The sequence below is a fragment of the Siniperca chuatsi genome, linkage group LG13, assembly GCF_020085105.1.
Source record: "Siniperca chuatsi isolate FFG_IHB_CAS linkage group LG13, ASM2008510v1, whole genome shotgun sequence".
In the NCBI taxonomy this organism is placed as follows: domain Eukaryota; kingdom Metazoa; phylum Chordata; class Actinopteri; order Centrarchiformes; family Sinipercidae; genus Siniperca; species Siniperca chuatsi.
In genome coordinates, this window is record NC_058054.1 from 14,696,201 (window position 1) to 14,716,917 (window position 20,717).

The following is a 20,717-nucleotide window of genomic DNA, read 5'->3' on the forward strand; positions in this document are numbered from 1 at the left end:
TTCATCCGGTGTCACGTGACCCATACTCAGCCATCTTGTGGAAAACGGAGAGAGAGAGAGAGAGAGAGAGAGAGCGAGCGAGCGAGCGAGCCCGACCGACCGGAGAGAGCCACACAACTCGCATACAAACCTTGTGCTGTCAGAACAAGCAGAGGTAAGACAGCCGAAGTTTAATACACTAGCAAAGAGATCGTACGTTTAAGTAAAGTGCCATGTCAGAGAGCCATATACTGGCGAGCTGGGGTCCTTGGGACTGTTGTTAAACCACCATGTTTACTTGGCCTTGCAGCACCGGGCTCCGGTGTCTCTGTGTGCGCGCCCGGGCCGTGTGGAGTGCGGAACGGAGTGACAAGGAAATTTTGTTGTGGATCCAGTGCTGCTCGAAGGCCGCGTGTGGCTAGTTAGCCAACCTGTTAGCGTGCTAACTACAAGTGTGGAGGATATAGATTAACTCATGCCAGAGCAGTGTTTCAATTGTTATATAGAACTGTGACAAGACGTCGTCTCATATGGTAAACTAACTGAGTGTCAATACATATGTATCTAGCTGTATCTTCATGTATGACAGGCATACATTAGCTACGTTGGGATAAAACGCTGCTAGCTAGCGTTAGATGGCCAATTGCAGCTAGCTAACCCGCTAGCATAACCACCGTTAGCTATCGTCTTGCTGGCTAGCGAAAATACCCTGGTGTGGCACCAGCATGTAGCAAGTGGCACTTTGACTATCTACAACTCTGCTGCCACCTTTCAACATAACTAACTAACTTTTATCTCTACTGTCAACTTTTAGCCGTTAGGAAATGCGTTGGCTAATACCAGTTACTAGTGTCCTGCGATTAGCTCAATTATCCATATTAGTTGTTTATTTAACTGGTTAGCTTGTTATGTTAACGTTAGCTAACCGAGGATGATTTCAACTTAACCTTGCGGAGGGACCATCACGGCTCGTAGTGAACATTGCAAGCCAACTTTTAACATTGTTCAGTAACGTAACTAACGTTAGCTTCAGTATGACCATGATAACAACATGATGGATCGGTCTGACTAACGTTGGGTAGTATAGCTGTGTATTCCCTGCTTAGATTGGTTAACTTAGCTTTAACGTTACACGGTAGACTCAGTGCTTTACACAAGGAAAACTTTGCAATAACATAATAGTCAGTAATTTTTTCCGCTGACTGGAACCCCCCCCAATCAAATTTTCAAGTCTGACATAATCAAACTGATAAAAGTTGTGTTGTGAACAGATTGGGTAGTTGGCGAGTTTTGACTCTTAAATAATTTCTGACAAGTCATAACGTTATGTAAACTCAGCCAGTCTTTCGGTTTTCAATGGCAAAATGCAAAACGTGCGGGAGAATTGACACAAATATCGCTAACTTAAATTGAGTTGCTGTATTTATTACTTTAAGTTAACTACCAACTTACACGTGGCTTATCCTGGCTTCCATATGGTCAGTGGTATTGAGAGTCCACTGTCGCCTTTTGTGCCCGATATTTGAGGAAGGCTCGCTTAGTAATTAATCCTTGTTTAAAGCCTAAGTGAAAAGGAAAGTCTTGGCAGTGGAGACACTCACGTAAACAAACAACTACCCTTGTTAGCAAAACATGATTATTTATTTGCTGAAGTAAAGGCAACTTCTGTTGTCAATTACAGGTGTCTGACATACCCTCCTTGCAGGCTAGGAGACTTCCTAAAATAGCTTTAGCAGATAGAAATTGTACACTGCTAGAGGGAGGGCTGTATATCCTGAGGAGTTGGAATACATTAAAGGAAACAGGGTCACAAAAAGTATTTTTCCAAATTCTGCCCAGCAGAATAATGCCATGGTAAATTAATTGCCTCAGTCAAATAAAACATTTACTCAAACTGATATGGTAAAACGACGTAGGTGAGATAATATTTGTGTAGATATAAATTGATTTCAGATGTGTTTGGGATGGAAAAATTATGGGATTTTGGTTATCCTGATTTCAGTATATAGTAAGTGATAATGAATCAACATACGCAACACCTGTATGTATAGTAGACCTGCACAATATGAGGAAAATCTCCGATGTGTGATAACATTGTTCAATATTGCGATGATGATGATATGACTTGCGATAAATAAAGAAATATTGAAATGTGCATATTAGCTATACAGTTTCTATGTCAGCCTAGTTGTCTTTAAATTCAGAACAGGATTAGAATGTAATATTTCAAATATAACTAAATGTTATTACGAATACAGCAACAGTAATATTTACAACGGCAAAGTCACTATATAAACTCACTAATATCCCACTGGAAACAAATCTAAAATGTCAATAAAATAAATCATATTCCTGACTTCAAAATACTGTGAAGTTTAGAAAGAATAAAGAACTCAGACAGTATCATTCCTTCCTCCTGCCCTCTGTCCTCCTCGCTCTGCTGCTGCAGGTAAGTTAACGCTGGTAGAGAGGAGGAGGGGCTGGTTTGTCTCAGCCAGCAGTAAGTTTACAATAATTTGCCAAATTTTAAGAATCATGGCAAACTAAGCTAAACAGTTAGACTACATACAGACAGCTTTCTTTTTAGTTGTTTGTAACAATTCGCTATTAGCCGAGCTAGCATGCTGTGCTTGTGTAAAACACAGCGGCGGTGGATGAGAAACTGCGGACCGCTTTTCTACATGTTTATCACATTCGATTATTTTCTTCTTTTATTTGGAACTTCCATAAAAACAAAAACAGCTGCCTCACATGAGACAACACTTGAGCTAAAAACAAAAGACTCAAAACAGTAAAACTAACATTCCTTCAAAATGGAAGCTTTAAGGTTCCACATGAAAACAATAAATTCAAGTATTAGAGGTTTTAAGATTTATCAGGTGCAAATAAATACCAGACTGACATCAGTCAGTGCGGTTAATACACTCATGACAACACCAGTGTTAACGATTACACTGGACATTTTACAAGAAAAGATATGCATCGATGACACTCAATATCTGTAGTGCTGCGGGGCCCATTTTGGCAGCCTGTTGTGGTGTGCTTGAAGGTGTGTGTGTAGATTAGAGGTGTTGCTTCCACATGCTTCCACATTCATCAGAAAAAATTTACTGAGATATAGTACTATTTGTTTAAGTACCGAACCGCACCTACGATGAACACGCATGGTTAAGTTGTGGCTCATTTAGAAGGTTATTTAGCCACTGTTCCTGCGGTGGCAAGTTTACATACATTAGTCAACTATAATTGATCACACAATCAAATGTTACTGACTTTATGAATAGTTTCATCATGTTGAGAATATTACACAGCAGTCAGCCAAACATCTAGCTAAGTAGTATTAGGCGATACCATGGATGTAGCATGGCATTAAGCAGTAACTTATAGGTGAATGAACACAAGTAATTTGTGTTTTGAATGATTTAATTTACATTCTCGTGCCGAACAAATGAAACCGCATTCAAAACATCCTTTCTGAGGAACAGTTGCAGTGCATGTGGAGGTCAGGCTCATCTAATAGGCTAGGCCTTGAAAACATAGCTAAGCAAGCTTTCATTTTCTGCAGGCATTGTGGATGCAGCACAACCTGGCCAAGTTTAGCAGCCTGGCTTTGTAATGTTTCTTTGCAAATGCATCACAAATAAAGAAACCGTCAGAGTGAATGATGATTTGCTGCCTTTTCATCGGTACTAGTTAACGTTAGCTAGCTACAGACTGCAGCTCAAAGGCTTCCGGCAGCTACCGGCAACTTTAAAGGTAGAATGTTTTTTTCCATGTTACTCAATGCATGAGTTGACGCCGTGAATCAGTCAACACACCTTAAATGTCAATATGACAACTTTGACCATTCCATTTGTTTTTATTGACTCTCTTGACATGCTAAACTGCTGCTGTTGCATGAAGCAGACGCTCTTAATTTATAATTGTAGTTCCGTAGTCAGACTATTGATAACACACTAAGTGTTTTACAAATTAGAGTTTTTTTATTTGATGAACGTGGAACTAAATGGGTTTTATTACTATAAAAAAGAAGCAAGTAATTTAATCTGTGTATACCCTAACACCATGTAACACTGACTACTGCGCCAAGCCTACCTTAGAGGTGCATTACCACCAACAACTGTTGCTCTCACGTCACGCGAGAACGCGGTAAGCAGTCCTGCTGCCCAAATCAAATTACCTTGCGAGCAGTGTCCGAAATTAACTTTTTGATTCACCAGCCAAGTGGACTGGTCAATGAAAAAAAATCCACCAGCCATGCATATTTTTTACCAGCCAAAACAATAAATTGCCTTTTTGTGTCACATTCGTTTCAGTACATTTCATTGAGACAATAAGGTATTATGTTGAATATAAACTTAAAGAGGCCAAAGCAAAATTATTTTAATATAGCCTATTGATAAATGGTTAATCAATCAAGCCTGAATACAACTAAAGAAATCTTGATCTCAAAACTCTACTGAAGTATTTGCTATTAAATGTACTTAAGGCTCAAATATTAAAGTAATGGGTCAAACACAGGACACCTGTATATGACACCAAAACATGGTAGAGACACTCAGCATAGTTTGTTATTAAATTACATTTTTGGTACAAACATTTACCCGCCAGTGTGGAGGATAGCCTTCTGAAATTTACTCGCCAAACGGAAAATCTACCCACATTTGGCAAGTGTTAATTTCGTACCCTGCTTGAAAGGCAGCTGGATTTGTGAGATCACACATAGCTACGTAGCCTGCCCCAAATATATAGCAGAGACACTAAGGGATGGGACACTGCATGAGCTATTCATGCAGTGCAAACGGTGTTGCCAAATCTCTACCGGTGGACACATTTCTACCGTTGCACGATATATACCGTCATATCGCACAACCTTGAGCCTAAGCTAATTTTCCTAGTCAGAACATACACAAAAGTATTTTTGAAGAGGTAAAATTAATACAGCTAAGTGTTGCATCGCTAGTATATGAACAAAACTGAAATCACAGACCACTAAAATATTAGTAAATGTTTAAGCAAAACAGGCTACATAAGTAAATAAGTAGGACTTTTCTGTGCAAGGTGGGAACAAAACTAGATGTGTACATTTGTCTTCTTGCATTTAATTTATTTTTCAGCAATAGTACTGTTATACCATAATGTTATATACTGAGTGGCACTAATCCTTTTCCTCCCTTTTCGTATTTGTAGAACTTCAAGGAAGAATGGCCGAAACCCAGACACTTAACTTTGGACCAGAATGGTAAATGAACTGGCATGAATTCATGATTAATCTGAAGGAAATGATTTGTAGGTTGTGAAACTGGTTTTCTGTTGGAGCCCAGTGTAGCTCCATACATGTTCAGACATGCCAATTGCCACCTCAGCTTTAGTGTTGTCCCCCAATCCTCTGTTCTTTCTGCTTTTACTACCCTTTCTCTCTCTCTGCAGGCTCCGTGCCCTGTCTGGAGGTGGTGGCAGTAGTGGTGGTGGTGGAAGCAGCTGTGCGGTTGCCTCTCCACCCCTCTCACCTGCATTGCCAAAGTATAAACTTGCAGACTATCGCTACGGGAGAGAAGAAATGTTAGCACTTTATGTAAAGGATAACAAGGTTGGTAGGCCTGTAACATCCGCATCGTAGCTGTTGATGCAGGCTTGCAGTCAGTGTGATTTGCTAGCAAATTATGTTCCTGCCAATATTAGATTTACATCTTATTTGGTGTGTTATAACACATTCTTTCAAACCTGTATGCATCTCAACAGTGAAGTGTGATTGTATATTTCTCTCGTCCAGATCCCTATAGACCTACACGATAAGGAGTTCCTGCCCATATTGCAAGAGGAGCCATTGCCGCCTCTGGCACTCGTGTCTTTTACAGAAGAGGAACAGGTAGGAGTGCTTGTTATAATATCAGGTCTCCTTCTTGGTTAGAAATGTTAAGATCAGAAACAGTTTCTGACTCGCCAACCAGACTAAATTAAATGCCATATTGGCCTCGGGCCAGTTGGCTACTTATTGTAATTTCTTGGATTATACAGAGAGAGCTGAGAGCTTGCTGTTCGTCCCCTTGCTCCCCTCCCCCTGTTTGTATTTGCAGAGAAATTTTTCCATGTCTGTAAACAGTGCAGCTGTACTTCGGCTGACAGGACGAGGAGGTGGTCCGATATTACCGGCACCAAGAGGCCGAAGTACCTCAAGGGGTAGAGGTAAGAATTTAAAGATCGTACTTGAATGTGTCATGTTTCCTTTTCTCATATCAAGGACAAGTAGGAGGTTATTCTGTGGAAGCACTATGGTGTATTTAATTTTTTAATGAGCCTTTATTTTAGCTATTTAGCTATTCTGTCTATGCAGTTTCAGAAGTCTTAACAACTGCAGATAGTTGATATACCTTTTGAAGAATCCCACCAATTGGGCCACAGCTTGAGACAAGGGGTGTGATATTAGTACTCTGAAGGTGCTGTGCTTACTCAGCATACTCTTCCCCAGCTGCTTGAACTCATAATTGATGTGTCTCAAATGTGAAAAACTATGTTTGAAATCGGAATGCTAGTAGCACGCACACACTCAGATACCTATATACATCCTGTATGTGCTTAACTTACTGTTGACTGTTGGTCAGCCTTAAGTGTTTAAACAAGTTCAGTATATAGCAACGCTGGCTTCTGTGTGCTTCAAATGAACTGTGTGTGAACTTTTTTCTGAACCACCTAAATTGAAGGTTGTTTGAGAAGTCATGTCATATAGAGGGTTACATCATTATTATTATTAGGTACAAAAATCAGATGTTGACAATAGTGCACAATATTGTTGTTTGTCGTCTGGCAGACACTAAGAGAGTATGAGGAAAACGCAACAGCATACTATAGGCAAACTACAATCTTAGAGGATATTGTCTATGAATCACGGAGAGGAAAGATTAATTGAAAACCACAAGAGCTGGTTTATTGTTATATCTTCTGGATGAAAAAGGAAAGGGAAAGTACAGCATCATGATTCAGCAGGTTTGTGCAATGGAGGATGGTAGTTCAGCTGTGTGTGTTGGGGGGGGGGGTAAAGAATATGTAAACCATTTAGAATTCAGCCAATTTATTCACCTGAGCACCCGTGACCAATAGCTGTAGAAAGTGGGTATAGACTTTCTGATCATTGTTGTGGAAAATGTCAAACGTTTTGTGCAACCCTCTCCTGATGTTTGAACCACATTTGGTCCTTTGATCACAATTTTAAATATCCTACCTACTGCTTAGCAGTTGCACACAGTCAATAGTAACTAGACCTCACATTGGGTCACGTCAACCTGTGGTTGTTTTCAGGCCGAGGAAGGGGAGATGGAGGGTTTTACCAAAGAAGTTTTGATGATGTGGAAGGTTTTGGTCGTGGAGGGAGAGAGATGCATCGCTCCCAAAGCTGGGAAGAAAGGTATCAAAACACCCACTTGTGTGGTCAAGATTTGTTAGAAATCTGCCCTTGTTTTGACCGTGTACAGATATTCAGTATGAGTTTTTGCTAGACAGCAATTAAACATCTTTTTGTTTTTGTTTGATGACTTTACAAAATCTGTGGTTTTGTTTTCTCACCAGGGGAGATAGAAGGTTTGAAAAGCCAGGTCGAAAAGACCCAGGTTGGTGTTAAATTTTGTAGCTCAAATAATCAATACATGATGTACTCATTGGCAAATGCACTGCCTTATCTACTTGTTGTTCTCTATCAACCTGGCAGATGTTGCTGCAGGACATTTTCCGATGAATCACAGTAAGTGTGCCTTTTGTACAAGTTCAATAACTGACCTATAGAAAGTTCAGATTTCTTTAGTAGGTGTAAATGACACAAATGCCAGTTGTTGTTTTTTTTTTTTGATTAACAGCATTAAGTAAGTTTGCTAATCCTGCTTTAATGTCAGCCATCAATAAAATGATGATGGCTTAACCTTTAACCCTCCCCCTACCCACTATTCTTCGCAGTCCGAGGCAACTATGAGGATGCTGGAACAGGCCTACCGAGGAAGCACGACTTCACGCGTTCAGAGAGTGAGAACTGGCGTACTTCTCGTGATGATCAGAACGGTGAGGATGATGAGGGGGGCTGGCGCCTGGCGGGTACTCGACGGGACAGTGACCGGTGGTGCCCCCCAAGCCCAGGTGGGCACTGCACTGACCACATTACCAATACATTTATCTTTGATAAATTATCTTTGATAAATGTATTTGTGGTGTCCTGCCAGGTTTGTCGTATGGCTTGTTTCTGAATAAGGTACCTTTTGCGTATTGCAGTCTGTAAACAGTTGTGTGGTCTGTTATTTCATTGTAGCACACAGGAAATACACATTCTTACAAAACAACCTGCTTGAATTAAAGGGTATTCTCCAGCTCCACTATTTCTTTCTGTAGTGGCTGGTTTGTCAGCTTGGCAATGAATGAATTATCAGAATGATATTACATATGACAGATACTAATTAAGGGCACATTTTCAGTCAATTCAGTGGTGCACTGGTGTCTCCTTTCTTCACTTCCCTGTGCTTTTGAACTGCACGTCTTAATGTACATGCTCAAAAATCATGCTGTTATTTTGTGTTATTGTATGTGAATGCACTTTGTTCAGTAGCACAACTGGTGGCCCAAAAGTTTGCTGTCCATCTTGATGATGCTAAGGTGGATCATGAGATAAAGATTGGATGTACAAGACTAACTATTTTCCCATTTTCCCCAGACGGGCCTCGGTCAGCAGGGTGGCCAGATCAGCGGCGCCGTTTCCCATTTGATGCTAGAGAAGACGAGCGTGGCTACAGGAGGCCACGGTCAGGCAGCGGTAGCCTGGAGGACGAGAGGGATAGCCTGCCAGAGTGGTGTCTGGAGGACGCAGACGAAGAGGCGGGCACTTTTGACTCCTCAGGGGCCTTTCTGTCACTCAAGGTAAGATGAGACCTGAGAAGAGTTTTGAATAACTCAATGAATTACAAAGACTTTTAAATGAAGTATTGATGTGCCATTTGTTTATATAAATGTATGTTATAGTAATTGTGTTTTTTCTTGTGCATTCAGAAAGCCTCCAAGGAGCCGATCCTGGAGGAGGCTGAGCTCGACTTCAAACCCTTGGAAGAGTGTGAAGAGGGCCTGGAGGAGGAGGACAGTCATCTGAAGGAGACCAAAGAAACGGAAACAGAGGCCAAAAGAGAGGCCGAACGTAAAGGTCAGTCACTTTAGCCTTTTATATACAGCCTGTTCAAAGCGGGAATGTTGCGCCATTATGCGACCCTGCCGTTCTGTATAAAATGTACGAACATGGAATGGGGATGCGTTGTTGTTAAGCCGGCAGCAGAGGTTAGTAACAGAGCAGAGGTTAGTAACAGAGCCAAAAAACGTGTAAAACGAGGGAGCCGGCAGGATGGTACGCTGTATCTTTTGTGTTAAACGTTTCGCCTCTTTTGCTTCCGGAACGCCGGCATGCTATCTAAAATCACACACATTATGCCATCATTGTTTGGTTCAGGTTAAAAAAGGTTCTCTGTTTTAAAAAGGGCTTTTGATAGTTTCAGTGCTGATTTATTTATTTTTTTTAATGCATTTAAAATAAATGAACTTTGTGCAAGAATTGGAATTCTATGTTCATAGTTAAGTTATCTTTTGCCTTAAAATTATTTTTACATTGTTTGAATTTTCCTCAGCCTCTTTGTACATTGTGGTCAGAATTTTAAATTCAGCTACAGAAAAGTACCGTTAAAACTGTAGTGTCTTGCATGGAAGCACCTAAGCTTACAGACACCATACTTGGGATGCATGTACGAGCATGAAAGAGGACTAAATGGACTAGCAAATTTATCTGCAATTGTGAAACGGGATGCTGGCACCAGATTTAAGAAGTCACACAGGATTAAAATATACTTTTCAGACCAAAACAGGGAAAAGTTTTATGGTCACACAATAGATTACTTGGCAGATGGTGGCTGCTTTGTCCAGCAGCCATCATGTTAAAATAGGAATTTACTGACGGCAATTTCATAGCAGTCAAAGCCATGTGATGTGAGAATGACCAAAGAAAAGGAAAATGGCTGTGATGTAGAAGAAGTTCTCATGTTCAAGGATCATAGGTATATTGGTTATGATCTCATGTCTTTTTTTTATTTTATTTTTTTTTATTAAGAGTTGGCAAGAGTGGCAGAGGAGGCTCCACCTGTTGCTTCACCTGTTGCTCCCCCATTGTCAGAGCCCCAGGCTCCTGCCCAGCCCCCGAGCCAGCCCAGCAGAACAGAAGAGTCTGAGAGGCCAGCTGAACGGCAGCTGCCCCTGGAGCTCCCGCCAGAGCCCTGCAAAGTCCCCCTGCATATACCCATGTCAAACAGCATGCTGGAGTCCCTACCCATGACCCACATTTCTACCACCCTTGCAGGTGGGATTTGGATCTTCAATTACACTGAAAATAGTATTTTTTTGCCAGTTGGTTCCACCTACCTGGAAAACCTCCTAATATCTGCTTTTTCCTCATACTGTTCTATGCAGAAGTATCTGCTACATCGCCCACTGTCCAGCTACCGCAGCAAAAGCCCATTGAGGTTCCTGTGGTGATGAATAATCCTTTGCCCTTTCCTTCAAGTATATTGGCACCGATTGGCAGGCCCACCACTGTGCCACACGACACAGATGAAGATGAGGGTCTGAAACACTTTGAGCAGGTAAGTTAGTAGCCGTTTAACATGAAAAACTGTCATGAGATGGTAGAGCTATCGTCAACTACAATTCCACTAACAGTTGCAAGATATAGATTATAGATAATATTATGATACTTCAAATGAACCCTTTGTAAATTATGAAAGGGGACCTATTATGCTTTACCTTATTTTCTATATATAATGTGTGTTACAATGTCAGATATTCATATTAAAGTTTCAAATAATTAGGTAAAAGTAATCCTTGTGAGCAAAAAGCTCAGGCTTCAGACTGCTCTGAATACTAATTATCCAAGGTTTTTTTGTTTGTTTTTGGGTTTTTTTCTACTTTCGTGCCGAGCGCATCTGCTCATGATCTGTTGTGGGCACAGCACACCCATGAAGTACAAGGACACGGCCATCCACCCGTTCAGTCTGTCCAAGTTATTTGACTGCTCTGCTCAGGACTACTCTAAAAGTTTTAGGAGGTTGTTCAGTATGTCTCGCATACTTTTGCTTTTTCGGTTGTGAAGGAAAGTTAGTTTTTTTTTCTTGATGGACAGATAGCTTTACTTGTTGCTAAAGTAACTGCTAACTACTGCTATCTGCCTGAACTGGCAGTAAACTGGTGTTTACACCGCTAGCTCAGGAGCTTTGGACCGCTGGGAGGCAGAGGTTTTCAGGCCCAAGCTCCCAGTCTGGGCTGAGTCAGCTAAGCTAATAGGAGCTAACTAGCTAACGGCAGCTACAGTTATGTTAAAGCTATCTGTCCATCAGGAAACTCCATAAATCACCAAGAGTTGAGGCATAGCAGCTTGAGGGCATCAGTGGGACAACCAGAAAAATATTTCTCCAGAAAATATGATCCAGTTTCACCAAAATCAATGAATAAAGTTATAAACGTTTTGTGTTTTTGTACAGTAATCAATAAGGCCTGGCCCTCAGAAACACTCCGCTCCAGCGGCTTCTGTTGTTTTTCCAACCTAATTCTTATTTCATTAATGGTCTGATAAATGGTAAATTCATCAAATTAAGTGCCCCATATTGCTATTTTTAGGATGAGGCTGTGTGGGGTGGTGTTCATCTCACAAGCACTGGGTGCTGCCCCTTGGTAGGCTTCCTGGAAGTTGGCCAATCAGAAGAAAGTGGGCTTTTAGGGAGGGGGACCTTAAAGAGACAGGAGTTAAAACAGCTCGTTTCAGACAGAGGATGAACTTAGGGGCTGCAGCATCTCTTTCCAGAAATCATGACCCGGTTACTCAAGATAATCCACAGACCTTGTTGGGAACTATCGGAAGAAAGAAAATGTAGTTCCTACATAAAATGAATCACAGCAAGGTCTGTGTCTGAGTAACCGGGTCATGATTTCTGGAAAGAGATGCTGCTGTTGAGTTTTTCAAACGTTTTTGACGCTTTGAGCACCGCAAACTTGAGTGCCATCTAATCCCATTATATTCAAATAATGCAGACTTCTCTACGGTCAATATCTCCAAAACTCGGCAACTCACACTAAAACAATCTAGATGGATAAATAGCACTACAGGTATGAGGAAACATATGTTTTTATTTTGCGGTGAATTTAAAATTCCCATAAAAGACGATAAAACAAGTTGTCACACAATTTCTGTCCACTAAAACCCAACGACCAATTAGTTGACTAATCAGCTAAGAGTAGGCAGCTATGTTATGTTAGGTTGTATTGCTTTGAACAGGACTATGGATAATGTAATATCTTTTTAAAATTTGTCTCTCTGTGTCTTGGCTCCCGTCTTTCCCCAGGAGGCAGAAAAGATGGTAGCATACCTACAGGATGGTGTGCTGGATGATGACAGACTTGCAGCAAAGACTTCAGAGAAGCCCAAACCTGCAGGCCTGCCACTCACCCATGAGGCTGCTCTCAAGTGGTTCTACAAAGACCCCCAAGGGGAGATACAGGGTGAGATTGGAAAAGAGGTTTTATGCACTCAAAATACTGTACATTATTTTCAAAACTGCTCCAGTATCACCCCTGAATCTCATCTGCTCTCTTTTGGTGTTCTCTCAGGTCCATTCAGTAACCATGAAATGGCTGAGTGGTTCCAGGCTGGTTACTTCACAATGTCTCTCTTAGTCAAAAGAGGGTGTGACGAAGTATTTCAAGCACTTGGAGAGATCATGAAGATATGGGGGAGGGTACCGTTCACTCCAGGCCCTGCACCTCCACCTCTACAGGTATGTGTTTGCTTAACGGGACAGTTCACCCCAAAATACGTATTTTTCTCTCTTACCTGTAGTGCTATTTGTCCATCTAGATGGATAGTGGATTATCTTGAGGAACCGGGTCATGATTTCTGGAAAGAGACATTGCTGTTGAGTTTTTCAAATGTATTGTTTTTTTTAGCGCTTTGAGCACCACAGGCCGAGTGCCATATAGTCCCATTATATTCAAAAAATGCAGACATCTCTACGGCCGATATCTCCAAAACTCGGCAACTCACATCAAAACAATCTAGATGGATAAATAAAACTACAAGTAAGAGGAAAAATATGTTTTTTTGATTTTGGGGTGAACTGTCACTTTAATGTGGCCTGTTGTATTCCTTATGTCTGGCAGTACTAGCCATGACCTGTAGGTGGTGTGGTGTTCCACTCTTTTTACCAGTAAGATGTGTTAGGGGAATCCTTCATGTATCAGTTGTTAAGTGTTTTAAGACCCTTTTTCAATTTTGTCGAGGTTTTTCATGTAACAATTGAGTTTTTTGAATAGTTTTTTTTCTTTCTCTTCCCTGCAAATCATCATTGAAATTGTGAAGTTTTCTATTTTGATATTAAATTAGCAGACTTTGAGAAAGTCTGACCTGAAGCAATTATAATCCCATTTACCAAACTGCTTCAGGTGCATTATCACCTCCTGGACTGGAGGAGGGCCAACCCTGATTTGCATGTAGCGTGAATGAAAGTTTCTTAAATCTCATACGGTTTTTATCTGGATATGAGATACTCAAAATGACAAGTGTAAGTGGACCCTTTATCCATTTGAACCAAGTGAGCGAATGTCTTAACAGCCAGCAACATGTTTTTATTATTTATCATTTTTTAAAATAAAAGTTGTCATTCTAAAAGACAAGGAAAATGTTTCCATTTTAATTATTTAATGTACTATATTAAATTGTAATTTATTTTTTATAACAGTGGTGGATATGTTTTTGTGACCAACTGACCTTGTTTTCAAAGTGAAAAGAAATCTTTACTTGTTGATCTGTGTCAAGTACAAATAAAAAAACACAAAATAATCAATTGCGTAAGTATTCACCCCCTTGAAGTTGATATTTAGTAGAGGCACCTTAAGTGGTAATTGCAGCCTTGGTTGAATATGGAAATGTCTGTATTTGCTTTTGCACAACTCGATGTTCAAACTGTCAAATTGTTCACAGGCCATGAGTGAACAGCAGTTTTGAGGTCTAAACTCTTCCAGTTTTTTTGCTAAGCCACCATCAGGATTTCGGCCCAGAAGTTTACCTTTTGCTTGTTTGACTGCTATGATTTATTCTGACTGCGTCATCTTATGTAATGCAGGGGGATGGTGATCAAGAGAGGTTGAAGAGGCAGCAAGAGCTCACTGCTCTCAACCTTTATCAGTTACAGCAGCTCCAATATCAATACCTCCTCAGGTATGCCAGACTCAGATCTAACACTTTTATTTATTTGCAGCATGATTGTTCATGTGTCATGTGATAAAAATATCCAAATATACACATTTATAAACTGCCTTCTTTAAAACAGAAAAGGGTTACAGAGTTGATCTACCTCACAATGAAAATTACTCTCCACCACACCTAATAATAAAATATACATCCAACATTAAATCACATTAATGCATATAGGAAATAATAAATAATAACATCTAACATGCAGAGTACAAATTCATCCACTGATATTCATTCAAATGTTAAGTTTTTCTCTCATTTCTCCTAACCATTTGTCTTTCACCTTTCAGGCAGCAGTATGCTCAGGCCCTGGCCCAGCAGAAAGCTGCAGCTCTTAGCTCAGCTCCTCTTCAACAGCAGCAGCAACACCAACAGCAGATCAACCTGCTTCTACAGCAATACCAGGCTCTCAAGATAAGGTTGCTAACACACACACACTATTGCACAATTATGTCTGTATTGCCATACCTTTAAATACATCAGTACCTGTTCAGTGTTTAGCAATCTTACCTTGCATTGACATCAAGGGAGCATCATGGCATTTATTAATGTGTATTCTTTAATTTTTTTATGTTTTTGTAGAGCGTCTGAGAGCCTCCTACCTCCTGTTACCCGGTCCCTGTCTGTACCAGACTCTGGTTCTGTGTGGGAAATGCAGAACCCGTCCTCTCAGGCTTCCTGCACACCCAACCTTCAACAAGCTACTCCAAGCAGTGAGTTTCTCCCGTAAAGATTCTTCAGTGTTGGTTTCTTTTTGAATCACGTTCTCATGTTATAGCAGGTGTAAAGCATGATATTCTATCACTCTCAACAGCGTGGGATGGCAGCAGTGTGTGGGATTTACCTATAGACTCCATGGCACAGGCTCCAACCATTGAGCAGATGCAACAGTTAGAGAAGTCAAAGTCTGCAAAGGTAAAAGTAGTTCTGTCCACTTCCCTGTTTTTTTGTTTTTTTTTTTTGTTTTTTTGTTTTGTTTTTTGTCAGTGTAAAATGGTTCTGAAAAAGTCTGTTTGTCTGATATCTCTAAATAAAATTTCTCATCCAATAGTTGGAGCTGGAGAGGCGTGAGGCAGAAATGAGAGCCAAAAGGGAGGAAGAGGAGAGGAAGCGGCTGGAGGAGGCCCTGAGAGCTCGACAGGAGGAGGAACGTAAACGCTTGGAAGAAGAAGAGCTGTCACGGCAAAAACAGGTCACGCATTTGAACAATATCCATCTGAAGCACTTAAAGCCTTTTGAGCGCTACTCTTTCATTGTGAGTAATTTTTCTCGATTGGCATTGAGACTGACTCAGTGTTGTAAAATTTTAGGAGGAGGCATTAAGACGGCAGCGAGAGCAAGAAGAGGCACAGCGTAGGCAAAAAGAGGAAGAGGAGAGACTGGCACAGGAGGAAGCTCTCCGTAGATTAGAGGAGAGGCGGAGGGAAGAGGAGGAGAGAAAGAAACGGGAGGATTTCCTTCGCAAACAGGTAAGCTAATGAAAACAAGTCATATGCTTTACCTCCTTTCTGGACTTGTGAAATGTCTCCCTAAATTGCAATGTTTTCTACCTTACCAGGAAGAGGAGCGCAGAAAGCAGGAGGAACTTGAAGCATTGAGGAGGCGTGAGGAGGAGAGGCGAGTGGAGGAAGAGGCAGCAGCTGCTGCAGCAGCTGCTCTGGTCCAACAACAGGAGGAGGAGCAGAAGAGGAGAGAGCAGGAGGCCCAAAGACAGCAGGAGCTGCAGAGACAGAGGCAGCAGCAACAAGAGGCCCTCAGGAGACTTCAACAACTACAGCAGCAGCAGCAGCAGCTTGCACAAATGAAGGTAAGGGCACAGAGGATTAGTCAGCAAAAATAGACAGTGCAAAATGTATTTAAAGTTGACAAAACACCTTGTCCTGCTCCTCAGCTTCCATCCTCTTCAAAGTGGGGCCAGCAGTCGACCAACGCTATAAACCAGACTCAGAATGCCCTGTCACTAGCCGAGATCCAGAAACTGGAAGAGGAGAGAGAACGACAGGCGCGGGAGGAGGTAAGGGCAGCAAGTAGAGGTCCTTCTTTTTTCAAGTCAGCCTGGTTGTGTTCTGTGTCTATATCACCAGCAATGTTTCAGTTCCTCTCTAGAGTTAAATGTAATGCTTTTTGACAAATTCTTGTCATTTAGCAAGAATGCACACTAATTCATGTCCTGTTCTTCCCTCCTCACTCCTCACAGCATCGACGTCAGCAACAAGAGCTCCTGAAGCTACAGCAGCAGCAGGCCTTGCAACTGGCTCAGCAGCCCCAGGCTAAGCTGTCTGGTTGGGGTAGTGTGCCCAAACAGCCAGTTATTACCAAATCTTTGCTGGAGATTCAAAGGGAAGAAGCCCAGCAGATGAAACAGCGGAAGGAGCATCAGCAGCAGCAGCCACAACAACACCCCATTGTCACCCAACAGATCCGCACTCAAACCAGAACTGTACGTGACCTATGTGATACTGCGTCTTATTCGCTAAAAGAGGATAAAAGTTATGTAGAGCCACCAAGTTGGGTGTGGATTTTTAGTGGATTCAGCACTTAAAGCAACATTTTTACATTAGAAATTCAATGTTAATATCCAAAATTTTGTTTAATGCAGTTTTCATTTCAATGCTCAATTACTCTAGGCAGTTTCTAAATCTCAGGAATGGCTGCTTGAAGATATGACTGGCTCTAAACAGTCTCACTTCACAAATCTTTTAGAAATTGAAATGATCATGTAAAATGTCGATAAGGCCATGTTGTTTTTCACCCTTTAATTCTACGTCGAGTGATCTTTTGCAAGAGAAGGCAGCAAGGCTGAAATTATTAGTAGATCAATCAGTAAGTCAGCTGGCAGAAAATTAATCGGCAACTATTGTCATCACTGATTAATTCTTTCAGCAATTTTCTAAGCACAAATGCAAAACATTCCTTAGTTCCAACTTTTCAGTTGTGAGTATCTTATGTTTTTCTGTGTATTATATGATAGAAACCTGAATATCTTGGGGGTTTGAAATGTCACTAAACAAAAATACAAAACAAGCAAATTGTAAACATCACTTTAGGAAATTGCGATGGGTGTTTTTCCACCATTTTCTGACATTTTATACCAAGCAACTGATTAATCAAGTAATAGGAAGATTAATCAGTAATGACATTAATTGTGACTTGCAGACTTAAAAACAAGTGTTGTGTCAGTAACAGTATCTCACTCTCGTCACAGACATCTCTGAGTAACTCAGTGTGGGGGTCTGTGAATACCAGCACCTGCACTAATTGGGGCTCAGACAGTATCTGGGGTGACACCCACAACTCTAACATGGGCTTCTGGGATGAGGCTGTGAAAGAGGCTGTGCAGCAACCTCCCCAACCCAAGAAAGCCAGCACGCAGAAGAACAACAAAGGCAACGCCAACCTCAGGTATTAATTAAGAATGCCACGTCTTAGTCACAACCTCTGATGACAAGCATGACTTACCATATGAAGGATATGAGTAATACACAGATCTTAATGACTTCTTTTCGTCTTCCTCCTGTATTTGTATGTACGTGTAAAGTAACTCTGTGAGTGGGCGGGTCAATAAGAAGGTAGAAGAGGAGGAGAAGCTGCTAAAGTTGTTTCAAGGGGTCAGTAAGAGCCAGCAGGACACCTTCATGCTATGGTGTGAGCAAACCCTTCACACCCTCAACACAGCCAACAATCTGGATGGTAAGACTATAAAAATATGTTTTGCAAAGGAAATCCACCCACAACTATTGATGGACCATTTCTGGAAACCAAACTCACAAATATTCTCCATCTGTCTCCATGCCAGTTCCAACATTTGCATCCTTCCTGAAAGAAGTGGACTCTCCATACGAGGTGCACGACTATGTCAGGGCCTATCTGGGGGACACTCCCGAAGCCAAGGACTTTGCCAAGCAGTTCCTGGAACGACGTGCCAAAGAGAACGCTAACCAACAGAAACAGGCACCGCAGAACCAACAGCAAGCCCTCAAGCAGCAGCAGCAGCAGCAGCAGGTGAGCGAGACTGAAGTGGTACCAGTGAGTTAAAGGCACCGTATATGGGTACTAAATGTTTTGGTTCCATTTAGCCTCGCAAAGCCATGTGAGTCTTGTAATGTGATCAAAAAGAGAAACATCTGTCCCTTTCACTCCCCAAACATGGTTTTTCTCTCTGGGGCATTTCTGCCTGGCATGTTCAGACCAATCAGTTCAAGTCATCTGACATAGCCAATGCCGTCATACTTCATGACCACTACTGTTTACATTTCTGGTGTAAATCTCTCTTGCGTCACCCCTTTGGATCAGCCCCAAAAGATGTTGTAGCACTTCTTATTCCTTGTTTCCCAATGGGGATGAAGACCAAATCTGATCCTTTTTCAAAACTGGTCAGGCTTGTTAAAGCTACGTATGCTAACATTACTTTTTTCTCCTTTTTTTTCTCAAAATGTAAATCAGATGTCTGTTAGGGTTGGGTGTTATGATGATATATTGTATATCATGAGATGATAAAAAAAATTCTGCACCGCTCTGTGGTCTGTCTCCCTTTAGTTTTTCTGGGCGTGTTAGGCCTTTGTAGGCAATGTTGGAATATAACTGGGCAGGACGGTTGTATGGCAACATTCAATTTTATAAATTATTTTTGCATTGATGTGAATATGAATCCAAATTGCCCACACCTGGTGTGCACTGTAACTTCTGAAGGTAGCATTGTCTTTATCTTCAATATTTTGACTGTCTTGAGGCGACTACTTTCAACCATCAACACTTTCTTTTTGCTTGTCACAAGTGGGAACTTTGATTCATTGAACTTAAAGAATCGCTACACTGAAAACATTTTCATCCTGCTGGAAAAGTGTTTTGGGTTTTTTTTGTTTTTTTGGCTAAACACCATTTATTGGCAAAATAACTCTGCAGTAATGGTTCCTATAAATTTGTCCAAAGATACAATATCTGGTGTAAAGTACTTAAAACGCACCACAAAACATGTTTTGAGAAACATATTGAATATTGCAGTTTAGCTCAATCTGGTCCAATGTTTTGTCATCAGGTTACATGAAAGTCATGTTTGCATTTAATTGTACCAGAAAATCACTCATCATAATTTTGAATAATCGTAGCCCTAGCTCATTCTTTGTGCAGTTTTGAAAAAGCAAACTGGTTGATTGTCATGGTGATTTTAATTGGTACTGAAATAAAAAATTTACTGGACCACATTAAGTCAAGTGGTAACATTTTGACTTTGCTGGCATCATAGACCAGAACTTAACAGAATAGCTTTTTCTCCAATCAGTCTTTTAAATCCACATTTCTGTCTTGCCCAGGATTCTGTATGGGGTGGAACAGGATCTTCGTCACTCTACCAGTCCAACCATACGAGTGGCCAGCAGCAGCAGCGCTTTGAGACCGTCACCTCAGGGAAGAAGAAAAAGAAGCAGAAGATGGTCCGTGCAGACCCCAGCCTTCTAGGTGAGAGCAAACACCTGAGCATCTGAAAAATCTGCAACGATGCGTCGCTGCTTTTTATATCTCATCTGCTAATTGGATGTTTCTTTTGTTAATTTTTCAGGTTTTTCTGTGAATGCGTCATCTGAGAGACTGAATATGGGAGAGATTGAGACTTTGGAGGACTTTTAAGGGACTGCAGCCAAGCAAACCCCACTGACTGTATCCTATTTGAACAGCAGCTGTTTTACCTGAACCCCTGCCGCGTCCCCCGACTGCTTCCACAACTTTCACCTTTTATTTTCAGTTTCCCATTTATCAGACATACTCTGGTAATCCCTCATAAATTCCCAATTGTGATCTCTGAGGCAGGGTGTGTTTTCCTGTTGCTTACGGACCTATAATCTGATGAAAACCATTGAGAGAAATGGACTGGAGCAAACTGGCCAGTGAAACATCCGACCAGCCAAGAGAGCAATCACCAAATGAACTAAAATTTCTGGAGAACGTCTGCAGAGGCATTGATGTCTGTTCAGCATCAGCTGCTCAGTCCTCACGTCCTGTTGTAGAAAATCACAGTGACAACAAATTTCAAATTTGGCCTCTATTGTATGGGATTTTTTTAAGTGTGGATATATGTGTGGGGTGGTTGGGGTATCATGGGAAAGATTGGAGAGATTATATCCATTGTTTTTGTTTTATTTATTGAAAGTTTTCCCCTCACACTTTAATCTCCCCCCCTTCCCTCCCTGTTTTCTGCTGGGTGTTCATGGATAATGACAGCAAAGTAGAGCCCAAGGATTCGTGCCCACTTATGTCCTGTTTTAAGGACATGTTCAAAAGTTCCAAGTAGTTATCTATTTCTTGTAAAATACTAGGCTGTTTAAAGAATAAACTTTCAATTCTGCATCTGTATTATAATATATGAAAAAGATCTGCTGGAGTCATACTTTTTTATTGCGGTATGAAATAAAAAAAAAACAGTCTGATGTGTGGGCTG

At 41.1% G+C, this 20,717-nt stretch overlaps 1 protein-coding gene across 2 annotated transcripts; it reads left to right on the plus strand.

Moving 5' to 3' along the window:
- The first annotated feature begins 3 nt into the window (after positions 1-3).
- On the plus strand, positions 4-20,706 carry gigyf2 (GRB10 interacting GYF protein 2). Of its 2 annotated transcripts, none has more exons than XM_044220104.1 (29): positions 4-154; positions 5,170-5,221; positions 5,410-5,569; positions 5,753-5,848; positions 6,057-6,165; positions 7,276-7,381; positions 7,543-7,583; positions 7,682-7,714; positions 7,924-8,100; positions 8,669-8,871; positions 9,001-9,148; positions 10,100-10,345; positions 10,456-10,628; positions 12,381-12,537; positions 12,646-12,812; positions 14,157-14,251; positions 14,578-14,706; positions 14,870-15,000; positions 15,102-15,202; positions 15,339-15,479; positions 15,598-15,756; positions 15,846-16,094; positions 16,179-16,301; positions 16,485-16,727; positions 17,493-17,689; positions 17,826-17,977; positions 18,084-18,289; positions 19,597-19,741; positions 19,842-20,706. In XM_044220104.1, exons 2-29 carry the CDS (start codon positions 5,184-5,186, stop codon positions 19,907-19,909), a joined length of 3,993 nt encoding a protein of 1,330 aa, XP_044076039.1. In that variant the 5' UTR covers positions 4-154; positions 5,170-5,183; the 3' UTR covers positions 19,910-20,706. The 2 variants fall into 2 exon arrangements, with proteins under 2 accessions (XP_044076039.1, XP_044076040.1); XM_044220105.1 differs by having other exon boundaries at positions 5-154; positions 7,924-8,025.
- Positions 20,707-20,717: the final 11 nt, after the last annotated feature.